This window comes from Gadus chalcogrammus, chromosome 11 (assembly GCF_026213295.1).
Source record: "Gadus chalcogrammus isolate NIFS_2021 chromosome 11, NIFS_Gcha_1.0, whole genome shotgun sequence".
Taxonomy (NCBI): domain Eukaryota; kingdom Metazoa; phylum Chordata; class Actinopteri; order Gadiformes; family Gadidae; genus Gadus; species Gadus chalcogrammus.
The window spans coordinates 19,047,512-19,074,932 of record NC_079422.1 but is presented as its reverse complement, the minus strand read 5'-3'; the positions used below and the strand labels follow the sequence as shown (position 1 = coordinate 19,074,932).

Here is a 27,421-nt window from a genome sequence, read left to right as displayed (position 1 = left end):
TGTTTGTGTGACTAAGAGGCCAGGGGGGCATGGCTTAGCCCCTAGCAATTTAACAGCACGGATAAAGATTCATCCGTCTGACCTTTGCAACGCATTCTCTTTTTCAACCTAAATACATCATCTACGTTTTGTATCGCTCGCCTTTTCCTTCCTCGTTCATGTTATTCGTTTTTGCCTTCCCACCAACTTCAAAAGGACCACGATGGAGACCTTGAGCAGCAATGTGTTTATCTAGTCCCGGATCGAGTATTGGATGGTGAGGCAGTCGTGGACAGTATTAACGGTTATTGGTGCTTTGTATTGCTTGTGTAGATAGCCAAGCCTAGGGAGATCATGATTTATAAGAAGAAGACAGATGGATCGCCTCTAATGCTCTGACACCGACCTCAACCCTCATACCCGCCTCAGCCTCTCTTGAACAAGACCGGTCACAAGATCAGCTCAAGCGAGCTTTAGGTCAAAGCCTCTTTCGGACCGCAATATCACTCCAATGAAGGGGAGGGCCGACTAGATTTGCAAACAAATCGGACCACTACCCGAAGAGCAGGATAGCACCTTCCAAAACTCGGCAAGCAAATTTTTGCGAAGAGACATGCAGGCTTTGGTAAAGATGCTGTTTTATCTGGTGTGCAGTTTGGTTCCAAACCTCTGGATCAACTCATGCCCCCCCCCCCCCCGTTTTTGAATCTTAGTAGACGTAGAACCACATGGAAGCGGGGCGATCAGAACATTGTTCTTGGAAAAGCAGCTGAGTCCGTTTTATTCCTCTCCTGGAGCGGAGGCAAGAGAGAGATTCTCCAGAGATGATGTCCTCATACTAAAGAACATTCTGCAAAACACTTCCAGAAGGGTGTATAAAAACAAGCGTTTGAAAACACACCCCAGGGAACACACGCCCGAAACAGAGACCGGCAACGAAACACACTGTGTAAGACGTCCCCTTCTACGATATGAAAATTGGTTTCCGGTTGTCCTCATCTTAAACCCAGCGGCACCTAAACACCCAAGACATGCCAGGATTGAAGGTATGCGTTAATGTTACGCCAAGACATCCTTTTGGAATGTAGCGAAGACTCTGCAGACTATGACTGATCCAATGAGCAAGAAAGTGACTGATTAAGGCATTCACATCCTCTCTCCCCTGAGCCGAGTCACAGAATATATTGGCAGTGTAACACAAAAATCTCACTTCTATCCCTTTCCCCTAGAGAATTTCGTCTGAAGGAGGGGTGAGTGTGTGTGTGTGTGTGTGTGTGTGTGTGTGTGTGTGTGTGTGTGTGTGTGTGTGTGTGTGTGTGTGTGTGTGTGTGTGTGTGTGTGTGTGTGTGTCTGTGTGTGTGTGTGTGTGGGGGGGGGGGAGGCTTCTTAAGTTAGCAGAACAGTATTAAAAGCTCATAAACTTAAGCTCTCCCAGATACTTCATTTAACGGCTCTGATCTGAGGCATCTGAGCGCTCTCCCTTCTAAACCACACGAGTCCACCAAAAAACATTCACCTCCTAGAAACTCAAACTCCTGCGTTGCCTGGGTGGGGTTCAAACCAAACCAATCCCTCTATCGGGGACACAAACATATACCCTGCCGTCCGGCCAACCGGCAGAGGCGGGCAGGCCCCACTGGGGATCTGTGGAAACATCTCTCGCAAAGCTTTGTATCGTGGGGGCGATGATAAACGGATAAGTAAAGAAAAAAGCGGCGTCACAGAAAACAAGAGTGCCCCCAGCTGCTGTGGCTAAACGCTAACCTGTGATTCATTAGTTCCTCGTCAGTCATTCCAGTGTAGATCTGCAGTGTTTTAGTCAAGGACGCCCGTACTGAAGAGGCAACAGCCTCCATTAGGGCCGAGGTTCTCCGAGCCCTGATTTAAATATATCAACATCTCAATCTTGGTTTGTAAGTGTTGGGAAGGGGGTGACACAGCGAGGGGCGACGCTGCCCGGAACGGGAGCTAAATAGTGGGTGAAGTTAGCTTTTTGTTACACGGTAACATTACTGCTGTCCCCGGCTGATTCACGCGCTATTATCATCCACCGGAAATTGCAGCCATTTTACATAACTGACACTAGCCTGGCGTCTTGAATGTGTTTGTTGTGTTTCCATTGCCTACCCCTCGGAATAACACGTACCTCACAGCTCCTCAACCGACAACACCATCAAAAAAAACATTACAATAAAATAAAGCGCATAATACCTAGTGCTTGACATTTCCCCAAGAGTGTGTTGACGGCCGTGAAGCGTGATATGTTCGTGGCAGAGGGGCCGATTCTGCGGCAGCCCACAGCCTCTCGTATAGACGGCGGTACCACGGCCCGGTGCCAAGTGTACGTCTGCTATATTGAAAGCGACGGCTCAATGAAATCCTGAAGGCTGCCAAGAGCGCTTTTATACAGAAGCCGGGGCCACGGCCAAAAGGCACTCAAGGCCTTTCAAGTGAGTCTGCCGGGGTTTAGGATATGAGGGGGGGGGGGACGTAAAACGCCATCAAACACAAACTATATTAGTTTAGGACTTTGGTAACCAAGAGGCGATGTTAACACAGATACTAAAGCATATTGGAAACAGCTCTGACTTCATTTAGTGAAGATCCTCAGAAACTACAATTCTAAAGACCTCCAAACGCCCTGCTGTGCTAGCCTGCTGCTACCGCTAAACAAGCCCCATTGCGAAACACAAATAGAATCCCCTTGGATAAAGTCAGTAGTACATTCCTAATTAAAAAAGGGCCAGTTTTAATGGCTGACCGTCTACGGCAAAACTCAGAGAGGATCCCCTTGTATAAATACAGTTGCACATCTCTATTTAAAGAAGTGCAATTTTTAATGGCACACAGGCTATTGCCAAACTCAGATGGTATCTCCTTGTATACAGTCAGTTGTACATTTCTGATTGAACAAGCTGTATTAGCTGATCATCTACTGCCAAGCTCAAACAGGCTCCCCTTGGATACAGTCAGTTGTACATTTCTAATTAAAAAAGCAGCGGCTTCTAATGTTTGATTGGTTAGTCTTACACCCGCTGATCAGTCCGATAACAGTTGGAGGAGAATAGCGCACCTATAAATCCATGAAAGGATTTAAGATGACCACAATTCCACATCACGTTGGCAGTGTCTGATGTGCATCCAATGTGCTAGCAACGGAAAGGCTGCTAATGAGGAGCTAGCCGCTAGCGTGTCTTGTTAGCGGTGAGGTGTAATGACGCGGGGGAGAGGGAGGTGGGTGCCTTGACACATTCCTCTGTAGTGTAAAACAACAACACACATATGCACACATAGGCTCAGACCCAGACACAAATGCACACGCTAACATATGTGTTGGTCATGCATGCTTGCACAGAGACACACAAAGACTTGTAAAGAGAACTTAAGTCCACGCAGACGAGGTCAGGACTTTTGCCCCCTGGCCCTGCGGGATGGGCAGGGGGGGGGGGTGGTTTATCATAGAGACACCCCAGGGGACAGCTGGAGTGCGTTTGGGGGTCTCAAGGGAAACTGATAGAGGGGACTAACTGGCTGAAATGACAGCGCTGAAATTCAAATACTGTACACGATCACAAGCCAGTAAATCAAAAGAAAAACTAGTTTTGTGAAATGTGCAACAGTACAACTGTTTTCGTGTCTTACAATATTATAATAGCCATCATCTAGAGACCCAATCAAGCTAGACATCAGATTATGATTATTTAAACAGATGATTTATTATTTCCCCGTGTAAGAACTGCACAAAATACTCGGCAACATTTTCCTTTGTTTCAATTATTTTATTGGACAGATCTCTGGCCCTGGGTAGCTGCGGCATTGCCCTGCTATGATATCAGAATATATTTGAGACGTTGGCAGCACCCCAGCTCCACCTCGCCCACCAAAAGTTGGCTCCGGCGAATAAATCAGGATATTACTGTAGATCCTGATACGTGCAGCAGAGCCTGTGCGTATCATCTTCACATGTCTTGACGTGATAACTAACTATACATCGTGTGAAACAGGAGGCACTACCCGTGTCTCCCTGGAAACGCTCTATATGCGGATCCGACCAATGTTGACACAGGCTATAGATGCTAACATTGGTCACATGTTAGCTACTGTTGCTGCCACCGTCTGGCAATAACATGTCGTAACTCTTCTGAAGCTAACCCCGGGACCAGCCCCTCGCTGCTCTATTGTTCTGGGTTTGGGAGGGGGGACGGGGGACTTACGTAAAGTGTATGTTTGTCTACGTGTTTGTGGGTATATAGGGATGTGAGTCTGTGGCTTGACTGGGCTGAACTTTTGCTGTGTGTGTGTGTTTAGGTGTGTGTCTGTACGTGTTTGTAGGTGTCTGTGTGCATGCATGTGTTTGTGGTGTGTACTGGTGTGTATGTGCGTGTTTGTAGGTGTGTGTGTGTGTGCGTGTGTGCGCATGTGTGTTGCCCAAATTATACCCTTGAGTGGGTAAAACAAACAACTCCCAACACGGAGACACAAATCTGTCTTGGGAGGTTTGGCTCATGTGGGGCTAGATTGTTTGGTTTGTTTTTAGGTTTGTTTGGGCATTTGTGTGTCGGTGCATGCATGTTTGTGGTGTGCGTGCGTGTGTCTGTGTATGTGTGTGTGCTTCTGTGCATGCATATGTCTGTGTGACAACGTGTGTCTGTGTGACAACGTGTGAGTGTGTGTGGTGTGAGTGTGTGTCTCTGTGCGTTGATGTGTGTGTGCATGTGTGCGTGTATGCGTGCATGCATTCATGTGCGCACGTGTGTGTGCTTGCTTAGACAGGGTGCAGGGGTTCGAAGCGTGTGTGTGTGCAGTCTCAGGGGGCGGAGACGGTGGGCGGTCTCCAGAATGTGGACTATGCTGAGATGGGTGTGTCCCAGACAGACAGCAGGACAGTGGTAGAGCCAACCGACCCGTCAGTTGTCATCAACCTCACCAGGGTTCACTCCATCATCTCTTCAAGGCATTCTCAGACACGTTTCAACTCTCAGACCGCTGCAGAAGTAAAACGTATTTATACTGTTCCTACTACCACTATTTCCGACACCTTTTCTTATTTGTGAGGCTTGTCTATCATTTTTTCTCAATGAAGCAATTCCATCAAATGCAAATTGGATGCAAACCATTTAATATAATTTCCTTTATCTCCACTTCTATCTGGTTCTTTGTTTCCACAGGCGTTGGACCATCTGCGCCCAGATTACCCCGCATCCAAATCTAATCTATACATAATCTATACATAATAATCCACCTCATCTAGTTACTGTGACACTCATCGGGATTAAATATCCCATTTTGCCGCAGACGCTGAATTAATTTACTTTGTGGAATTGCTCCTACATGGTACACCCATGATCCATGGAGACCTTTCTCTAAACAATAAAACACATGTTGAACACAAGAACACAAGAGCTGTTGTTATGCATGTAAAACCTCAAGGACAGTCGCGTAGTGAAAAAAACTAATTTTTGCAAACTCATGTTTCTCGGCTGCCGAGCTTGTGAACGACCTCTCCATCCTGCTTGTGATTACTTTAGAAAACCGCTCTGAAACAACACTCGAAGGGGGAAGGAAGAAGGTTTAATCGATAAGATTCCCACTTCTCTAACTGTAAGAACGATTCAAAGGAACACAGTGACCAACACATTGTTCTAATAGTGTGTTTATCCTGGATAGGACCCGTGCGTGCGTGTGTGCGTCTCTCTCTCTCTCTCTCTCTCTCTCTCTCTCTCTGTGTGTACTGCAGGTGTTGACGGAGCCAACCTACCCAGATCCAGCAGCCAGAACTTGCAGTTGTCCGAGTGTCCCCCCCGGTTGGAATCCATGCTGCACAGTGAACTGAAAGTCGCCAAGGATTCGATGCCATGGGCCAAGCCCCTCCGCGCAAAACAATTACAACAATCCAATCCCCTCAGGATTAAAACAATACCGAAACAACTCAACAAGCGGACCGGTGATACGCAGAGCAGCTTGGACCTTCAAAGCATCCTTCCGGCCGGACCCACGAGTGAACTTCTGAATCTCAAAAGACAAGACTGTCACCTCCGTCTTTCCAGCTGCGTGCAGGAGATGTTGGAAAGAAATGAACAGAAAAGGGGCGGGTCTGTAGACGCTGCCTATCCCCGTCTCTCCTCGGTCAAGAGTTGTGTGCGTGTGTACGCGTGTGTGTGTTCTTAGGCTTTTCTGCGGTCTTTGAAAGATAAACGTCCACTGCAGCGTTAGTAGTGGGTTGTTCCCTCTCTTTCTCCCTCCCTTTCTCTCTCTCTCTCTTGCTGTGTCAATCCCTCCCTCCCTCCCTCCCTCCCTCCCCACCCCCCGTCATTCTCCCTGTTCACGGTGAGTGGGCTGCTCTTATGGTGTTGGGCAAGGCTCCACTCTTTCTTGGCCGTTCCTGTGAAAACCTTTGAAAAACTTGCCTGCCGGTTCGACCGTATTACTCTTTGTAGAAGCACCCACTCAGTTTGCGTAGGTGACCGCATATTACAGGCTTGCTGTTTGCCTTATTTTCTGTGTATTTTGGGTTATGAAAGGCGGAACATGCTGCCACTCTGGGATCACATTATGATAGAAAATCTTGCTCTGCTTTATGTTTTTATGAAGGCAATAACAGGCGGAGGTTGATAATCTTTGCCAATTTATGATCTGCATCTATTTAGAGATCTTTGGAGAGGTGAAAGAAGAAATGCAAAAAAATGTATCCTGACAGTTTCCTATGAACACACAGATATCCCTGTTAAACTATCCAGACTGCGTGTGTGTGTGTGTGTTTGTGTGTGTTTATGTCTTTCGCCTTGAGTTTTTCCAAAGCAAAAGCCAAAACTCACACGTACACCATCATACTTCTGCATGCGCACTCTCACACTCACACGCACGCACGCACGCACGCACGCACGCACGCACGCACGCACGCACGCACGCACGCACGCACGCACGCACGCACGCACGCACGCACGCACGCACGCACGCACGCACGCACGCACGCACGCACGCACGCACGCACGCACGCACGCACGCACGCACGCACGCACGCACGCACGCACGCACGCACGCACGCACGCACGCACGCACGCACGCACGCACGCACGCACGCACGCACGCACGCACGCACGCACGCACGCACGCACGCACGCACGCACGCACGCACGCACGCACGCACGCACGCACGCACGCACGCACGCACGCACGCACGCACGCACGCACGCACGCACGCACGCACGCACGCACGCACGCACGCACGCACGCACGCACGCACGCACGCACGCACGCACGCACGCACGCACGCACGCACGCACGCACGCACGCACGCACGCACGCACGCACGCACGCACACACACACACACACACACACACACACACACACACACACACACACACACACACACACACACACACACACACACACACACACACACACACACACACACACACACATACATACATACATACATACACACACACACACACACACACACACACACACACACACATACATACATACATACATACACACACACACACACACACACAGCACATCCTTGCACAAATGAATAGCCGGTGAAAGCTGCAGGAGAGAGACTTGTGTGTTCAATGTCAGCGAGAGAGAAGATAGAGGAGGAGAGTTCAACTGATAAGTGGACTGGATGGAAGTCACTTCTGAATCATTTCCTTCTATCTCTAAGTAACCAGACCTAACCCTAACCCTAACCATTTTAGTAGACTGGAGATAGACCAGAACTCACGCAGGGCCAGGCATGCATGACATGGGATCACCTAAATATAATATAATATTACAATCACATTTACATTTTACATTTAGGGCATTAAGCAGACGCTTTCATCCAAAGCGATTTACAGTAAGTACATTTGTCAGAAGAAAGACACACAATACATCGCCTTCGGTACAGTAAAAATGTTCATGGAAACAAGTGCCTAGCACTTAAAATTGCTGGGTTAGCTTATATAATGTTGAATTTGCATATTATACTTATCCAAAATGTTTTCCCACACGCTATTGCCTAAAATGTGTTTCAAAAAGCCTGGTATCAACCGTTGGCTAAAAGCCTCATGAAGAAATCCTATTGAGTAAACATAAGATTTATCCAACAAAATGATTGATTTTGTTGGATAAATTGATTTTGTCCTCAGAGATTGGATGTGAGACTAGAGGAATAACTGTGAATGATGTAATTCCGTCCTATTGTTTGTATGGAATCCCCCCTTGTCCAAGTATCGCACGGTCTCACTGCCCTGTTACACAATATGTTCCTGCAGCAACCCAGCAGGACCTGAAGAAACTCCAGGAAGACCCCAGTCTCCCTAGAAAGGCCCCTTTATACGACACAAAATAAAAGCCCCCATGCTCAGCCACTGAAGCATGGTGTCTGGCTAATCCAAAATCCCCGCGCTTTTGTTTTGAAGAAAAAAGCCCCAACACAAAAACTGTATTTAAAAGTAAGCATAAAAGACATGCTTCACCTTTGACCTCTTCCCGAGCTCATCCCTAGCAACAACCTACCCCCCCCCCACCCCCGTTGTGAGGAAGCTGTTTGTAGCCCTGGCTCGAATACCCCCTAAAAATTCTTGACAAAGTGCTGAACAAACAGAAAGACACACGGACACACGCAGCCTATTGCATGCCACGCTCTTATTGTGACGGGGCTGAAGCGCAAATCAAACGTAATTTTGTTTTTTAAAAAGATGTATCTCGGAAACACCTTCTGGCCTTTCTCCTGACTGGAACTGGCATGCTGGGGAAAAAAAGCAGTTTGGAGAAAACAAGAGAGAACTAAGAAACCCGGCTCTCGAGGTGCTTTCCAGCTTGTTCCTGCAATCTCAACCTCTCCCTCCTCATCTACCAAGGAGGCTGAGCCAAATTGTTGTGTTTGTTTATCACCCCGGGCAACGGGATGCACACGGCATATATGCCCCCCCCTAATGACAGGGAGGTGAAGGGTGCGGAGGGCTGTGCTGGGAAGAGAGGGGGGGGGGGATACAAGCCTATTTTTATGATCTCTCTGCCAAGACCCAACAAAGGAAGATTTTGTCTGGGTTTTTTCTGCAGGGGACCTTGACTGATTCCACATTCTGGTGGAGAAGTGTAAGTGAAGTAGATGTTGATGCGTGAAGTCGGAGAGAGTATATGAAGAGTGACACACGCACCTGCTCCACAGTGTTTTTTGGCTGTGCTAGTCGTTGTTGTGGACGATGCTGTGAGCGACAACAGCGTGCTCAGCATACTGGCAGTGTTCACAAGTGTTACACGCTAAGCCAACACGCAGTCCATCTGTGAGGCGACAACACCTCCACTCTTGGTTGCGTAATAGTTGCGTTTGGGACATCTGTAATTCTTAAAATGTCGAGCGCAGCCAAAGGGATATACCTTGAATGGGGTGGGGGTTAGAATAAACGTTTAATGCGGGCTGTATGGGCTCTGTGTCTAACGAATGGCTCGGAAAGTAAAAAGTAAAAAAAAAAAGAAGGCAAACTGTAAATGCAGTGTGTGTGGATCCAGGCGGGTGATCCACTGTCGCGTAGCAACCTCTCTCTAGGGACTGCGACTCACTTTCTCAAGCAACTGTCTGCTATGACTGTCTCAGACGATGTCACAGAACAAATAGGGCCGCCGGGGGGAATTACAACCCCCTCGAGATGCAACCAATCGAACAAGGAAAATACTGGCTTCCTGCCGGTTACAACAACCGTTTTTTTTCGACAACACAAGAATACTATACTGAAGGGCTGATTATGGTTCCACGTTCACGCAACACAATGACCACGCAGACGCTTCGACGCAGGCCTGAACTATTATGGTTCTGCGTCGGGTTTAAGTAAGCGGACCAATCACAGCACACAGCACACAAATATAAACACACACACACACGGCGACGCAGCTGCGTCGCTGTGTGTGTGTGTGTTTATATTTGTGTGTGTTTGTGTGTGAACATGTACGCGTGTGCGTGTGCGTGTGCGTGTGCGTGTGCGTCTGTGTGCATGTCTTACCTTTGTTGTTGAAGATGCCCTCCATCTCCAAGGAGGAGCGGGAGTGGGCGATGCAGAGCATGTCTGTGTGTGTGTGTGTGTGTGTGTGTGTATATGTGTGCGCGTGCATCTGTGTGTGTCTTCCCCCCCTACCTTTGTGGTTGAAGATGCCCTCCATCTCCATGGAGGAGCGGGAGTGGGCGATGCAGAGCATGGCGCAGGGCACCAGGCCCTCCAGGGCGGGCGAGCGGTCGGTGGTCCGCACCAGGCACCAGTCGGGCTTGTCGTGGCAGCGCTCCAGCACCTCCACCGTCTGGCCGCGCCGCACCGTCAGCTCCAGCCCGCCGCTGTGGCCCCCGTGGGCCCCGTGGGCCCCGTGGCCGCCGTGGCCCGCCAGGAAGTCGTGGATGACCACGGTGAGCTCGCAGCCGCCCGACAGCTGTGGGAGAAGGGGGGGAGATTTTTGATTTATAATATCTATATTGTGCAAATTTATAATATGATCTATTTTTGTATTTAACGTTTTGTAATTTGACTCCTTTATTGTTCACCTGCTATGGCAACATGAATATTGTTTGCTCTTGCCAAGAGAGCTTTTTTTATTGAATTGAGAGAGAGAGAGAGAGAGAGAGAGAGAGAGAGAGAGAGAGAGAGAGAGAGAGAGAGAGAGAGAGAGAGAGAGACAGAGACAGAGACAGAGACAGAGACAGAGAGAGAGACAGAGAGAGAGAGAGAGAGAGAGAGAGAGAGAGAGAGAGAGAGAGAGAGAGAGAGAGAGAGAGAGAGAGACAGAGAGAGAGAGAGGGAGGGGGGAAACGGCTGAGACGGTTTTGTGTGAATTTTTAAATTGCACAGAAGCTTGATAAGAAACGGCACACGGTCAATAATCATTTAGCCATCCAACCAACACACACACGCACACACACACACAGACACACACACAAATACACACACGCACCACATCAGACACGCGTCACTCTGATAACATTAGAGGGACGGGTCCATGCCAGAGCTTCCTCAGCAGTCGTAGTATGGTGTCCCGTCCATCAACCAGTAACCAGCGGCTGTGACTCAGACCCCCACGCAGCTAAACACACTCATTGTGACCGGGAGACACAGTAGGCTCTACGTCACAGGGAGGATGGATCCAAGAGGACCGGACAGTTTCTCGTTTCTATGACGATGCCGGTGAGGTAAATGGGCTTGACGTACGTCACGTCGCCACGCGGCACCCGACCCTCAATCATCTCTTCTCCTTCAAAGTGTCACATATGATGCAATCCCTTCCGGTTGTTAACGTTAACCACTCTTCCTCTCTCTCCTCTCTCTCTCCCTCCCTCCCGCCCTCCCACCCTCCCTCCCGCCCTCCCTCCTTCAGGAATAGATCTGCATCACTTGCGCAGGTGACATACGCTCTAAGTGCCATCGGGATACTATGTATAGACGCTCAGCTTCGGCTCAGCATTGCTAATGAATGTGTCAATAAACGCTAAAATAAACTTCAATATACAAAAAAATAATGCTTCTGGTTAAAAATATAGTTCCAAGTTATAATAATCTTTATAATAATCCCTGTATAATATATATCTTCCCATGTCAACTGGGGGTCATTTTATAGATGCAAAAGATATCCTGTTTGAGGATCCTTTATTCAAACAACGCTAGTAGGAACAACTTTAACTATATATATAATACGATTCATCATAGTTAGAGGGTGAGAGAGTGAGACAGAGACATTGACAGGGATAGAAACAGAGAGACAGAGACAGAGACAGGGACATAGAGAGAGACAGAGAGAGAGACAGAGACAGAGACAGAGACAGGGACATAGAGAAAGACAGAGAGAGAGACAGAGAAAGAGACAGAGACAGAAACAGAGAGAGACAGAGAGAGAGACAGAGAAAGAGACAGAGACAGAAACAGAGAGAGACAGAGAGTGAGACACAGAGACAGGACAGAGAGAGAGAAAGATGTAGAGGTATACAGACGTGTTATTACATATTGTAACATACCCGTTGGTAGTACGGTGACGCCAGTGAACAAAGGAGATGAGAAACAGGTCGGAAGCTGTTCTCCTCCGGTCCCTGCTCTGTTCTCCACTCCCTCATGCTGCCTGGATTCTAAAGGCTGCTTGAGCGTTTCCCCGGCAACAACTACCAACAACTACCAACTCTTCTCCAATATGCTAAACGAAACAATCTGAAGCTTGTGAAATAGCCTTCGAAAATATATTTAAAAGATGAAAGGTGAATAAAAAAAAAAAGGCACCTGATACTAGAGACTGGATTGGTAGAGAAACACACTTCGTTGCAGGAATAGTCTGCGATGAGTCTGCCCGTGAATCTAATGATAGCCCTCTGAGTAAAGTTAGCGGTTCACTTCCTGAACACTTCCCAGGCGGGGCCGTTCGTCGTCCACATCCAATTCATTACTATGAGTGACTCCTCCTCCTCATCAAGTAGGCAGAAGAAAATAGCAAAAAATAAGAAACATAAAAATTTGAAATCATTCAAGAATTCAAAGTGAAGCCTTCTCCTGCATGGGTATCGCTGTGTGCAGCTAGCTGACTGCTCTCTCTCTGTGTCTCTGTGTCTCCCATGTAGAAGGGCAGACGGCGTGCTTCCTGTGAGCGAGATAGTGTGGGAGGCTGCCGCCTCAGACACTCACACGTCAGTCACCAAGCCAGGAAACACACACACACACACACACATATACACACACACACATATACACACACAAGCACACTTGTACACATGTATACAAACACAGCCAAACACATGTACACAAACATTCTCTCACTCACACACACACCTACATACACACCCACACACGTACACACCAACTCACACATATACACACGCAAACTCTCACACATAGACACGCACACACAAAAACCTTTCATAAACGCTCACTCGTTTATTCTCGGTTCATGCTCAAAGAGGCCGCTTTCAGAGGGTAATATGTGTGTGTGTGTGTGTGTGTGTGTGTGTGTGTGTGTGTGTGTGTGTGTGTGTGTGTGTGTGTGTGTGTGTGTGTGTGTGTGTGTGTGTGTGTGTGTGTGTGTGTGTGTGTGTGTGTGTGTGTGTGTGTGTGTGTGTGTGTGTGTGTGGAAAATTAACTGTCCTCCTGCACACAATCAGGCATCCATGGCCAACAGGGGCACTCAGCAATAGTGCGACAAGTGTGCACTCTGCCGATTCACTTCTCATCCACGACTCGCATGCTAATAGCCAACCAAACAGCGTCCGGTCTGTCATGGGGGATTCAGGTCTTTTCAAAGTAATGGTACAATATGGAGGTTTCAACAATATAGATGGTTTATCATTAAGGATGAATTATCAATAAGGATGGGTTAACATTAAGGATGGGTTTACAATGAGGATTGTTTATCGATAAGGGTGGTTTGAGAATAAGGATTTTTTAAGAATAAGTATGGTTTATCAATAAGTTCAAACCGATGTTTTCACTACAGCAGGTGTGAGCGATGGCTCAGTTTGTGTTGAAAAGCTACCATCCCAGACTGTTCCCATGTCTGTGTTTGCTTCTCTTTTCACACTGACCGGTTACCAAAAAATAAGCTTTATTCCCGATCGAGAGACGGGGCCGAGCTGTGTTTAGATGTGTTTGGAGATCACAGAAAAGGTGGTAGATAGAAGAGGATACTAGCTTGTGACACATTGATTTTGTCTGGGAATGTTTCGGTTGCGGCCTTTCATCGTCACTTCGTCAGAATGTATGGGGGTGGACATTCTGTGCTGTTAGGGCCACGCACACAAACATATACACACACACGTATATACACACACACACACACACACACACACACACACACACACACACACACACACACACACACACACACACACACACACACACACACACACACACACACACACACACACACACACATCGATATATATATATATACACATACATAGAGACAGACACAAACGTATACACACACACGTATATACACACACAGACATATATACAAACACACACACATGCACAACACACACACACACACACACACACACACACATCTATATATATATATACATACATAGAGACAGACACAAACATATACACACACACGTATATACACACAGACATATATACAAACACACACACATGCACAACACACACACACATCGATATATATATATATATATATATATATACACATACATAGAGACAGACCCAAACATATACACACACACGTATATACACACACACACACGCACACACACATCGATATATATATATATATATACATACACACAGACAGACACAAACACGTACACAGACACACACTTGGTGTGGATGAGCCAGAATCGACGCATTAACACTAACACACACCGACAGTTACACAAGCAGATGGATTTGTAGCAGTGGATCTCAGCTCTTGCTGTTCACCTGCCAGTCAGTGATTAGGAAGAGAACACCAAACCATGGAGGATAGATGAGTGGGTGCAGTGAGATGGTTTTCCCCACACTCACCACTTCGTTTTTGTCATTTTGTGGCGGTAGCGACAAAAATTGATCTTTCTGAGGCGTGGAAATGTGACAACTGCAATCTACTGTGGGTTTGTATGTGTGTGTCTCTTACTGTGTGTACCTATGTGTGTGTATGTGTGTATCTATGTCTGTGTGTGTGTGTGTGTGTGTGTGTGTGTGTGTGTGTGTATTTGTGTGTGTGGTGTGTGTGTGTGTGTGTGTGTGTATTTGTGTGTGTGGTGTGTTTGTTTGTGTGTGTGTGAGTTTCTCTTTGTCTGTATGTCTCTGTGTCTGTGTGTGTATAAATGTGTCTGTTACTATGTATGTGGTTGTGAGTGAGTGAGTGAGTGAGTGAGTGAGTGAGTGAGTGAGTGAGTGAGTGTGTGTGAGTGTGCGTGTGTGTGCGTGTGTGTCTGTGTGCGTGCACGCGTGTACATGTGTGCGTGTGTGTCCTACCTTGTCGCTGTCCAGGGTGTTCTGGGAGGTGCGCGAGGCGATGGAGATGGTGTCTGGCTGGCTGCTGGCGTCGCCCTGGCTGTCCAGATCCTCTCCATCCCTGCTGGGGGACCAGAGTCAGGGGGTCAGGGCGAGGAGAGCAATGAGCTCCTTCATCATCATCATCCTCATCCTCACCACCACCACCACCACCATCATCATCATCATCATCGCCATCATCATCATCACCATCGCCATCATCATCATCATCATCATCCTCATCCTCCCCACCACCACCACCACCATCATCATCATCATCACAATCATCACCATCGCCATCATCATCATCATCACCCTTGCCATCACCATCATCTCCCCCACCACCACCACCACCATCATCATCATCATCATCATCACCATCGCCATCATCATCATCATCACCATCATCATCATCATCATCATCATCATCATCATCATCATCATCATCATCATCATCGCCATCATCATCATCATCATCCTCCCCACCACCACCACCACCACCATCATCATCATCATCACAATCATCACCATCGCCATCATCATCATCATCATCATCACCATTGCCATCATCATCATCTCCCCCCCCATCATCATCGTCATCATCATCCTCAGTCATATTTATTTGCTAAATTAAAAATAACAATTAAGCGACATAAATGTGCACGATACCAAATGCTAACAAATATTTTAGCCTTGACTTTCTGAGTAGCATATCCTTCTGTCTGAATGCTGTCTTCTTAAGTGTGTGTATGGATCACTAGGATTTTTCCCACGATGCCCGAGTGGAGAGGGTGGGGGGGGAGGGGAGGGGTGGGGGGGGTCCGTACCGTCTGCCTTTGTGTTTGGTCGTGGTGGCCTTGGGCATGTGGATGGGCTCCTTCAGCGCCCCCCGCAGGTGGATGGTTCGCTCCTGGATCACCTCCCGGATGTGTTTGATCCAGTCCTGCTTGTTCTCGATGCTGGAAGCCTGTGGGCGGGAACAGACGCCGTTAGGACTGTACTAGGATCTGCATCCTCAGCGTCCTACTCGTACATACATTCTGAATCCTGACTGTTGATGCTGCTGCGCTCTTATTGTGAAAGGGACAGCTGTGGAGGGGGAATCGTTGTCTAATGCTCTCCAGGGTGTTTTGTTTTAACCATCTCCCCCTGTCCGACGATGCCTTCACTGATAGGAGTCTGTGATGCTGTGACGCTCTTATTGTGAAAGGGACAGCTTTGGAGGGGGAATCAGTGTCTAACACTTGACATGGTGTTTCGTTTGAATCCTCTCCCTGTCCTACGCTACGGCCCGTCATCCATATGAGTCGGTGATGCTGAGACGCTCTTATTGTGAAAGGGACAGCTTCGGAGGGGAATCTTACAATGTCTAACACTCTCCATGGTGTTTCGTTTAAACCCATCTCCCTGTTCGACGGCCCCGTCACCCATAGGAGTCGGTGATGCTGTGACGCTCTTATTGTGAAAGGGACAGCTGTGGAGGGGAATCTAGCACCTGTCCGTTTTGTGCTGTTGGCTCCTTCCCCAGCATCTTGTGGTTGTGCTGGCTGTCTATATATCTTTATTGCTGTAGCTGTGGATAAAGTGACTCACTTCCTCAGTCGCCATCGCACAGCTTAGACCTGATGAGACTATATGAGCGACTGGCATAAAGGCAGGTGGGGAAATTAACGACCTGGGGGGCGCCGTGATGTTTATAACTCTGAGAGGCGATATGTGAGTTGAGTTGTCTAATTAGCGTTAGACCGGGTTCCCTTTACTACTGACGCTACTTCGCATAGCAACCAGCGGCGCCAAGGCCGTGGCGTTATGCAACAGTCAAATTAGGATAGCCATCGCGGCTTATATAAGACCGCCGGCTAGAGGGCAGGAAGGGTCTCAAGCATATCAACGCTTGTTTTTTTTATTAAGCACACACCACGTATACAAACATTCACCCACGCGTACACAAACCAACGTGAGCCCTGAGACACAGATGCACAGTGAGTGTGCGTGTGCGTGCGTGCATGCGTGCGTGCGTGCGTGCGTGCGTCTGTGTGTACACTTGTATGCGTGTTCGGTTGTGCATGTGTGTGCGTGTGCATGCATGCATGCGTGTGTGTGTGTGTGTGCCTGTGTGAGAATGTAAAGGTGAGTTAGTGTGTGTGTGTGTGCGTGGTTTTAAATGTGTCTGTGTCTGTGTGAGTGTGGTTGTGTGTGTGTGTGTGTGTGTGTGTTTGTGTGCGTGTGTATGTGTTTGTGCATGTGTATCATGAGTGTTATGGATGAGCTTGGTGTCCTGACCCAGCGATTGCTATGCCAAGACTGTGTACTGTGAACAAAGTAGCAGGAACAAAAGTTGACGTCTCCCAGAGACAATGTGGAGGATTTGGTGGGGGAAGTGAAGCTTTCTCCAAACAATGCAGCAGTGATGAGAGGGCGCACTTGAACAACTATGAGTGAAGCTATGAAACATCAGTTCTCTGCAGCAAAAGGAACAGGAAATTAAAACCCAGAGAGGACATTGCGATCACACGGGTCAGATTCATGAATGGAAACCCTGAATAAAACCTAGATGACAATATCCTACCGCAAAAGAAATCCACAAAACCCCAGGAAAAAAGGGGTAAAACCAATAGATGGAACACGTAAGACACAATAGGAGCTCTGATGCTGTATTAAACACACGAATTATGGGAAAATGGTAATCCTGCTTGGGTAATTAAGTTATCCTGCATGGCAATCCTCTGCCATGTTAACTTGGAAAACCTGTGATCTAAGGAAATAAGACATTTTCCCCTTAAATATTTTTCTGTGCCTGCCATGCTTGTGATACAGGTTGTCATGTCGGGTCGTACCTTGAGCACGATCTTGTTGTCGGAGGTGGGGGTCCTTCCCACCCAGAGAGCGAACTTGCAGGGGTCCCCCTCCACGTGCTCTGTCACTCCCAGCTCGGAAGTCTGCGGTCGGGTGGATTGGACGAAACAGGGTTAGAAACCGATTCACAACGTAGCCATGATAACGTAGCGTACTGAACTACGAGCCAGGATTCCTGCTCCATCCACAGGCTGGAAACAAGAGCAACTTCACTTTGGCTCAGTTGTCATTCTGACACTTACTTTGGTTTTTTCGTTTATTTGCAGCTACTTCAGTGTTTCAAGCGCAGCAGCGTGTAACAGAGCAAACCTTTTGACGTGACACGCCAAACACCTCAATAGGAAGGGTCAAACTACCAAACGCACCGGTTCGCCTGATCTCATAGAGCATCATTTCCAAGAGAGCTTTCAACGTACAAACATCTTGCTCTTGTAGAGGTATTTGCTGTGTCCGTTGGAGTCCTTGACCTCCTTGCTGAAGACCAGGGACATCTCGAACAGGAAGAGGTGGCGCTCGCGGCCTTTGCGGATCAGGGTCTTGGGGTCCCACACCTGGAAGGACTCCTGCAGGATCAGCTCTCCCTGGGAGTCGATGTTCCCGTCGAAGCCTGCGGCGGGACAAGGCGGGAAAGACACGCACACACATAGACACACACAAACACGCACCCACGCACACACACAAACAGGTCAATGCTTGTCCGATTCACACAAATTACATTAAAGAAAAACAATTTTCAAAAACAGAAAATGAATATGAAGGTGATGTTGAAACAAACTTATTTAAAACTAGAAGCAAAACTTAGAAACTAAACTAAGATGAAACTAAATAAATGCATACATACATAATGTTAGGGATTAACCTTGAAAAACGTTTAGATGAAGTTTGACATCCAATGTTAGCAAGGGGACCAAGAAATCCTCCTTTAATCTGAGACACAGTGCCATGATTTCTGTAGAGAGGCTCAGACTGCATAGAGGCTCAGACTAATTCAGAACTCTGCTGCTAGGCTTCTGACAAAACAAAGAGCAGAGAGCATTTCAACCAGCATTAACGGCTCTGCTCTGGCTCCCCGTGTGGTTCAGAATCACCTCAAAGTCCTTCTCACCATGGAATAGGTTACCTCAGGACATCACAGAGGCAAGTTTAGAAAAACATCTTTAAGCGCCAGTTAAAAACCTATCTCTTCAATTAAGCTTTTAATAACCATTTTATAAGACAAATGATCAAGCCTTTAATTTGCGATTTGGCCATGCTTCTTTTCTCTGCCGTTTTATTGTATTTATCCATTATGAAATTTATGAAATTTGACAGAAAACTGACCATTTTCATGTCTCAATCCTCAAGATATTTTTGTGTGTGTGTTTTCTGTATGTGCGTATGTGTGGTGTGTGTGTGCATATGTGTGGTGTGTGTGTGTGTGTGTGTGTGTGTGTTCTGTGTATGTATGTTTTTGTGTGTGTGTGTGTGTGCTTGCGTGGGGTTTGTGACGGTGATGACAACCCCAGCCGCGGGGATGGTTGCGTGGGTACCGTCGCCAGGTTTGTTCCATCTCCACGGCCTCGAGAGCGTATGTGCGTGTTGTTATGTATATCCTCCGCCCACCACCTCGCTGACGGCGGGGGGCGAGGTGGAGGTGAAGCACCCACCGTCCAGCATGGAGAGGTGCATGGCGTCGTTGGCTCTCTTGGGGACGCTGAGCATCACCTCCAGGCCGTCCTTGATCTCCCCCTTCCCCTCCTCGCAGCAGGTCAAGAGCTCCTAGCACGCGGAACACAGGCAAGCAGACGTTGTTGTACACTTTCCTTTTTTTACAACATTTGAGTACGAATGTTGCACTGCCCGATGAATAAAGTAGTCGGCTTTCCCTTGTTGCCCTTTTTTTTCTTTGTTATCGACATCGACGTCAACAACATTCATCAACGTCCTTGCACTTAAGAATATAATTTAGCATTGTGTATCGTCTTATCCCAGCTGTCTTTGTTGTATATGGGGAATGGGTTAATCTAACAATTGTTATTGCTTTTCACTTGGTTTTATGAACATCCTTGCTGTACAGATGTGTATGGTTACTCTTTCTTCTGACTAATGTAGTTATTGCAAGGACGCTTTGGATAAAAGCGTCTGCCAAATGCCCTTAAATGTAAAAGTAATCAACAAAATGGCAGACGGATCTCTATTCGGCGATGGCGCCTCCGCTTTGTTACGTTTTTCGCAGCTGTGTTTCTAGCGTTGCGTTCCTGGTCCATACCTTGAGCAGCAGCTGGTACTTGGTGATCCTCTGCACTGGTTTGATGAGGTAAGACGAGATGGAGTTTGCGAGTCTGTGCCTCTGCTGGATCTCCTGTTCCAGTCACCCGCCCCGAAACATAAAGAGAAAGAAAGCGCATTTCACCGAATAAGACTACATAAGAAGAAGTGTGAAATAATGCTAATAATAATTCAAGGAATAGGACCAGCCACCCTACAAAAGGATCTAGCAACACAAAAATATGCTATTCATGCGCTAATGCACCGCAGAACTCCTGTTCGTTGGCATTTACAGAGCTATGATTAATAATTGCTACGCAACGGAAGCCTTCCGCAGAAGGAGTTAAGTGCTTTGTGAGGCAAACTTTAACCTGTGTTTCTCGATTTAGCTCCAACAGCCTTTCTTTAGTTTTGTCTATGACTAGTCGGTCACTTACGTCAAAATAGGGCCCTGCGTGTTCCAGGATGAGCTGGGTGGAGTCGGGCTTGTTCTTACAGTAGTTGACGTACATCTGGAACTTGTCCGCCTGGGCAGAGGGTAGACATGAGAGAATCGAACTTTCAATACACAGTACATCAATTGAGGAATGCAGACATTGAGTTAAAAAGACAAGCTGTATCATGTAACAGATGAGCAGTTAACTTATGTTCCCTGTCAAAGGTAAACCGTACATCTTTCGATGGGTTTCAGAAGTGTCAGCATTTTTTAAGAACAGAATAGGACTACGAGGGTTTGGTTCATGGAGAGAATTGCTCTGTTACCCAGGTGACGAAGCAATGGCCCACATCTTCTGGAAGCTGCTCATATTTCTCCAACTCCTTGAGGAAGATACTGTAGGAATAAAAGGAAACAAACATAGTATATCAGGTCAATCGGTATTTCCTTTTGTAAATATTTAGGAGGAGTGTCTGACACATAGGACTGGGAGGACAAAACTGAATTTCTGGATTTCTGGCGAACTCAGAGCTGAAAATTAATTATGGATTTTAATTTTAATCTTTTAGGAGTGTTCTTCATTGCATTGAGTTTTTAAACTTTTCTATTCTAGTCTAAATGCTAATCAAAATTAAAATGACGTTACATATGTCTGTGACTAATGTGGCTGATGACTCATCTGCCTTATGCCAGAGTTATGGCATTTAGAAGGAGTAAAAACGACTTCACTGTTCAGACACTTGAAACATTAAAACTAATTATGCGGCACAGCCCACACTATGACGACAGTTGTAGTCAAGGGTCTGCGAAATCGTCTTTAGTTAAGCGGCCGTTTCTACTGACTTGTGGTGGAATTCGTAGAGGTCCTGCATGTTGCCGAAGATGATGTGCTCCTTGTTGATAATCCCTGGTGGGATCTCCTCTACACCACTGGTCATCTCCCACAGGTACGTCTGGACACCAGGAAGAAGAGGACAACCGTTAGCATTCAACGGTCCGACATCTTTGTAGTCCTTGTGGACAATTTAATGAGGATAGTATATAAAAATGTAAGATAGGGTGATGATTAGAAAAACATGTTTTGGGGATTTATGTTCAACAACTGTATTACATATCTATTACTTGCATGCATTATTGCTTTGCCAAATACTTGATCTGCTTGGTCAAAAGGGCATTAGGCGGTCGGTTAATTCGGTACAGACCGCTGCTATAAATAACCAGCCGTTGCTATGGACACTATTTCCAAACGTATATGCAAACAGACTTTTTTCATTCATTTCACATTGCATTAAGTGCTTTTTAAATCAATGTAAAGATTCTTTGTTATATTTTGTTTCAAATGATTGATTGATTTTCGTAAGTAACAATGGTGTAAGTGGGATAATATACAGCGAGCCGGATATTATTGCAAAATCTTAATTCCCCCTAAATATTTGTCTACTTTTTCTGTGTGTTTTGTTTAGTAGGGTGGTTAATTCGTTGAGCTGATGGGGATTTGGCTGCTTTGTTCTGGCCCCATGCGTGTGTTTCTCTGGTGTGTTTGTGTGTTTGCGGCGGAGATTGGCGCGCCGCTCACATCCATGCACTCCCGTAGGTCTCTGACGTAGGTCTTCTCTGTTTGGATAAGCTCTGCCATGATGAACCTGAAAAGACCGCCACATTGTTAGAGCCCACAAAGACCTCCCTCAAAGCGCTCCATTCGCAAACAGAAATCCATATTCACACAAAAATGTGTGCCAAGCTCCATTTTGAATTATCAACCACAAAACAGCGATTCAACCAGTCACGACTCTAATTGAATATCCACACATTTACTCCCCGTTTACATCCGTGTATCCACAGAGTAAGCCTCCGTTTTGTAAGAAACACGACTCAGGCAGGCGTTGCATTCAGTCGGTGCAATGGCGCCGTATTCTCCAAAGGTAACTTAACCTGCTTAGGATTCCCTTTACACAGCAGCAAAGATAGAAAACGAAGAGAAGAAGGAGATAATGGTCTGGGGGGGGGGGGGGGAGGAGTGGGCAGATCAGCAGCGTCGACGCCGCCCGCGTACACAACAGCAGCCCAGCCTCGTTCAACCTCATTATCTCGCCCTCCCGTCGTTGTGCTGTGTTTTGTAAAGGGCGACTGCAGAGCTGATTATGTCCGCCAAACAAACACACACACACACACACACACACACACACACACACACACACACACACACACACACACACACACACACACACACACACACACACACACACACGCTGGCGGTACCGGGTGTATGTGTGTGTTTGAGTTTTGTTTGATGGACTCTGAACAAGGGAAAGGAAAACATTCAAATTGATAACAGGGAGGAATCTGTGTGAGGCTCTGATCCGCACAGGCACATTCACACTTTCTGTGGTCCTAATGAGGTAAACAATGCAGTAGAGTCTCGGTTTAGCACTTTGGAAAGCCAGCGAGAACACCAGTCGTCGTTCGTCTACTGAGGGACGGGAGAGACGCTTATGAAGTAATTACATTGATAATATCAGTGATCCCTGGAAGTGTGAATTGAAAGGCTGTTTGAATGAGATATGAGCCCCAAGGGTACGGTAAAATGAGTTCAAGGAAGAGTCGTCCTATATGGCTAATTCTTAATTAATTGATTCTAAAGTTGTTCTTTTGAAGGTGGTGTTGGACAGTAAGGAAACTACCGAATCCTAATTATAATTGGTAATATATACAAACAAGAACACTGTGAGAGTTCCCTTAAGGTGTTGAGTGATTGCACGCGAGTGTGTGCGGGAGTGCATGCGAGTGTGTGTGAGTGCACTTGAGATCGGTGTTAGTGCACGTGAGTGTGCATGAGTGTGTATGAGTGCACCTGAGAGTGTGTGCGAGTGCACGTGAGCGTATATGAGTGCATGTGAGTGCATGTGAGTGTGTGTGAGTGCACATGAGAACGGTGTGAGTGCACGTGAGAGTGCATGACTGTGTGTGAGTGCACGAGAGTGTGTGAGTACATGAGAACGGTGTGAGTGCACGTGAGCGTATATGAGTGCATGTGAGTGTGTGTGAGTGTAGGTGAGTGCACATGAGAACGGTGTGAGTGCACGTGAGAGTGCACGTGAGAGTGCATGACTGTGTGTGAGTGCACCAGAGTGTGTGTGTGAGTACACCTGAGCGTGTCTGAGTGCATGCGAGTGTACGTGATTGCGTGCGAGTGTGTGCGATTGCGTGCGAGTGCACGTGAGTGTGTGTGTGTGAGTGCACGTGGGAATGTGCGCGTGCACGTGAGTGTGTGTGTGCGTGAGTGCACGTGAGAACGTGCAAGTGCACTTGTGTGTGTGACCGCTGCGTTACGCACTCTTTCCTGCGGGCGGACTTCCTCTTCTCCTCGTTGAGGTCGTGGGCAGCGTCCCTTAGTTTGACCTCTGACCCCGGGGCGCTGGCGGGAATGATGTCCAGCTGGAGGTCTTTACTCTGCGGACGGAGGGGGAAACAGCCACCACGGGGCAATGGGAATCCAAGCTTGTGTGTGAGGACCAAATACGATTATGGTTTGGATGGTCATCGTATATTTTTTACTTTGTGTTCTGAATTAACGGTTGAATGAACAAGATGCTTTGGTGGGTTGCGTGCAATCAGTGATCGGTTATTGTAATACGCTAGTGTAACACCGGTTTAAGAGTTGGCTATGGATCAATACTATAATCATCCCGATAGGAGATTTGGTTGTCAGAGCAGCATTATAAAAAGGAAACATTGCAATGAATAGGGATAATAATAAAGTATGAATCACTATAATAAAATGCACAACATTTGAATTTACATTCAGAATAATAACATATGAGATTTATGTGTACATATATAATAAGGTGGAAGTAAACATCTGTTTTAAAGTAGGAGAACAATCCTGTTCTCACAAAAGTGTTTAATTAGTAGAACTCTTGTACATACCATATAACTTTTTACTTATATACGTTCTTATTAAGATCGAATGAGGCGCTATACATATCAAACGTATTAGTATTGTCCTTGTCTATGACGTTCTACAGGAAACGGAAAAGGTAACGTTCCCCAAAACGTGGCGAGAAACCAAACCAAACCTAAAAAAGTGATTTAGGAGTTACCTTCCCGTTCAACTGACAAACATAAACAAAAGACAGAAACACAAATAAAACAGCTAAAGGGAGGCAGTGGGGGGGGGGGGGGGGGGGGGGGGGGGGGGGGGACGGAGGGACTCACAGCCTTGTTGGAGTCTGAGGAGATGCCGAGAGCTGACTCCAAACAGCCCCGGTACTTGTCCATGCGCATGGAGAAGTCCCGGTAGCGCTTATCGACGGACGCCACCCATTTCTTGATCTCCACCGCGTGGGCGTGGCCCTTGTCGCAGAAGCCGTCGGCCAGCTGGATCAACAGCTTCACGCGCTCTTTGGTTTGCTGTGGGCGGCCCACGTCGGCAAGAGACATAGACACGCAACGCAGAGAACGAGAGGGAGAGGGAGAGAGAGAGAGAGAGAGGCACAGACAGAGAGAGAGAGAGAGAGAGAGAGAGAGAGAGAGAGAGAGAGAGTGAGAGAGAGAGGCACAGACAGAGACAGATAGAGAGAGGAATGGTGGTACAAAGTGTTGGCATAGCAGTGAGACGAAAAAAGAGGAGACACAGAGAGAGAGAGAGAGAGAAAGAGACACAGAGAGAGAGAGAGAGACAGAGAGAGAGAGAGAGAGAGAGAGAGAGAGAGAGAGAGAGAGAGACAGAGACAGAGAGAGAGAGAGAGAGAGAGAGAGAGAGAGAGAGGAACGGTGGTACAAAGTGAAGGCATAGCAGTGAGACAAAAAAAGAAGAGAGAGAGAGAGAGAGAGAGAGAGAGAGAGAGAGAGAGAGAGAGAGAGAGAGAGAGAAGCAGGGAGATGGGTTAACAAAAGGTAGAGAGATACAGAGAGAGGGAGAGAGAGGGAGAGAGAGGGGAGAGAGACAGACACACAGACAGGGTTAACGTTTGGTTTGGTTACAGGGAGAAGTACAATAGATCTTTCTATTATAACACAGTGGCATACAAACAGCGGTGGGGCCGGACAATACAGCCCGCCCCGGGACGGGGCCAGAGGGTGGAAGGCTGAACCAAATGGGCCAGTCTCAACACAATGCTCCTGCGTGGCGCACAATGCACTGACATGGGACACACAAACTCAACAAACGGTTCTTACTGTGAACAGCACGCACTTTACAAACACACTGTGATACGAGCGTATGAACGAACGCTGCCAATGCGCCACTCAGGTGGACACAGGTTGGATTTATTTTGGCTGACATGGAGACGATTAACCACACAGCCACGCACACGCAAACACACACACACGCACACACACACACACACCTTGGCTGTGATCTGGGCAAACTCACACACACACACACACACACACACACACACACACACACACACACACACACACACACACACACACACACACACACACACACACACACACACACACACACACACACACACACACACACCTTGGCGGTGATCTGGAAGTCCTCGTGCTCTTTGAGCAGCTCCTGGGTGTGGTGGATGCTGGAGCCCGTGGAGGTGTGTGTGGACAGGTAGAAGTCTCCCGTGTCGTGGATCCACTCCAGTGCCTGCGGGCCAAGGGAGAGAGAAGGAGGGTGGGGGGGGGGTGTGAGATGGTTCATACATTCACCTGTTTAACCCTTTACAGCGAGGGAAATTATTTATCACACAATAAAGAAAACAAAGAGTTTCTTCATTGTGGAAGCCCAAAAAAGTATTGAAAGTGATGCGCTGGATTAAAGCATCTGCTGAATGAATGCTGAATCTGCTGAATAAAAATGAGTTGCAGCAAATTTTGGAATGATTTAGAAGTTGTTCGCTAGCAGAAGAAAACTCTCTCTCAGGCAAATATAGGCCCGAAATCGAGAAAAATCTGCAGGCAGGGAAAAATGGATTTCAGCACACACTGCTATTTGTAATTTCCCCCTAAAACTGTGAGACCCTAAGGCTATGGAGTATGACATCGATGAAAAACTCAATCAGCATATTATTTTATCCGATTACCCACTCATTGCCCTATTATTATTATTGTCCTTGTTTTCAGCGCAGTGTGCTCCACTTCCTATGTGGGGCAACAGGTGAGTGACTTATTGGATGGCACTGACATAAAGAGACCAATCAAACACAGGGAGGAAGAGAGGACAAGCAAGAACTTTGGGCCCTGGGGGTAAAACCTGGATATCCCTAGAATAGCCATGTCCTAGAAACCCTGACAAAATGTGATTGGTTGCTGTGAGTTCCAAGGTGCCTGCGCAGTACTGCGTTTGGGCCACTAGAGGGAGCAAACTACCCGATGTTTCACCATCCCAGACTTTATTCCTCCCTTTTTACAGCTGGTGTGATTCAGATGGATACCGCCGACCCAATTTTAGAAAATAAATCCATTGACAAACAATTTGGATTTGACAAATTCAAAAAGTCTGGGAAACACACTAACCCGACCATAAGTAGGATTTAATTCTTTCAGATACTTTTCTGATTAGTGCTCAGGTGCCTGAAAATAAAAGCTTTTTAAGGTGCACCTGAATTCATCAAGCAACATAACATCCATTAGTTTACCTCCATACCTTGAGTCCCTCGCATCTAAAATGCGAGGGGCATCACTCAACATACAATAGACAGGCTTTTGGGACAGAAGCGTTCTTTCCCATGTTGTGTTTTCTTTTGGGGGACATATTGCAGGTTTGGGAGGTGGGGGGGGGGGGGGGGATGCATATTCCAGAGAGTGCTCTGTAATAAGCAGAGCGTTGACATATCTATGGTGTGTAATCACAGCAGCTTCAGACAGTGTTTGCGGAGCTCGTCCCTCCCTGTCGGGCGGTCTGCGTGGCTTCTCATACACTTTGCACACCGCATCATTACATGTAGTATGGAAGGCCCGACGCGGGTCGAAAACAAACGCTACGGAAGACGAAGGGGG

General features: G+C 47.1%; 1 protein-coding gene across 1 annotated transcript in view; it reads right to left on the bottom strand.

Annotated features, from left to right (window-relative positions):
• Nucleotides 1-27,421, bottom strand: part of triob (trio Rho guanine nucleotide exchange factor b) — a 133,567-nt gene that overhangs the window by 19,064 nt on the left and 87,082 nt on the right. Inside the window, exons 25-38 of the mRNA XM_056602816.1 lie at nucleotides 25,947-26,069; nucleotides 24,674-24,868; nucleotides 23,793-23,908; nucleotides 22,035-22,101; nucleotides 21,302-21,411; nucleotides 20,785-20,854; nucleotides 20,460-20,549; nucleotides 20,024-20,116; nucleotides 19,422-19,533; nucleotides 18,192-18,382; nucleotides 17,757-17,858; nucleotides 15,747-15,886; nucleotides 14,902-15,001; nucleotides 10,102-10,387 (exon numbers count right to left, since the gene is read on the bottom strand). Of these exons, the coding sequence (XP_056458791.1) occupies nucleotides 10,102-10,387; nucleotides 14,902-15,001; nucleotides 15,747-15,886; nucleotides 17,757-17,858; nucleotides 18,192-18,382; nucleotides 19,422-19,533; nucleotides 20,024-20,116; nucleotides 20,460-20,549; nucleotides 20,785-20,854; nucleotides 21,302-21,411; nucleotides 22,035-22,101; nucleotides 23,793-23,908; nucleotides 24,674-24,868; nucleotides 25,947-26,069 (1,795 nt within the window). The remainder of the gene's footprint in view (nucleotides 1-10,101; nucleotides 10,388-14,901; nucleotides 15,002-15,746; nucleotides 15,887-17,756; nucleotides 17,859-18,191; nucleotides 18,383-19,421; nucleotides 19,534-20,023; nucleotides 20,117-20,459; nucleotides 20,550-20,784; nucleotides 20,855-21,301; nucleotides 21,412-22,034; nucleotides 22,102-23,792; nucleotides 23,909-24,673; nucleotides 24,869-25,946; nucleotides 26,070-27,421) is intronic.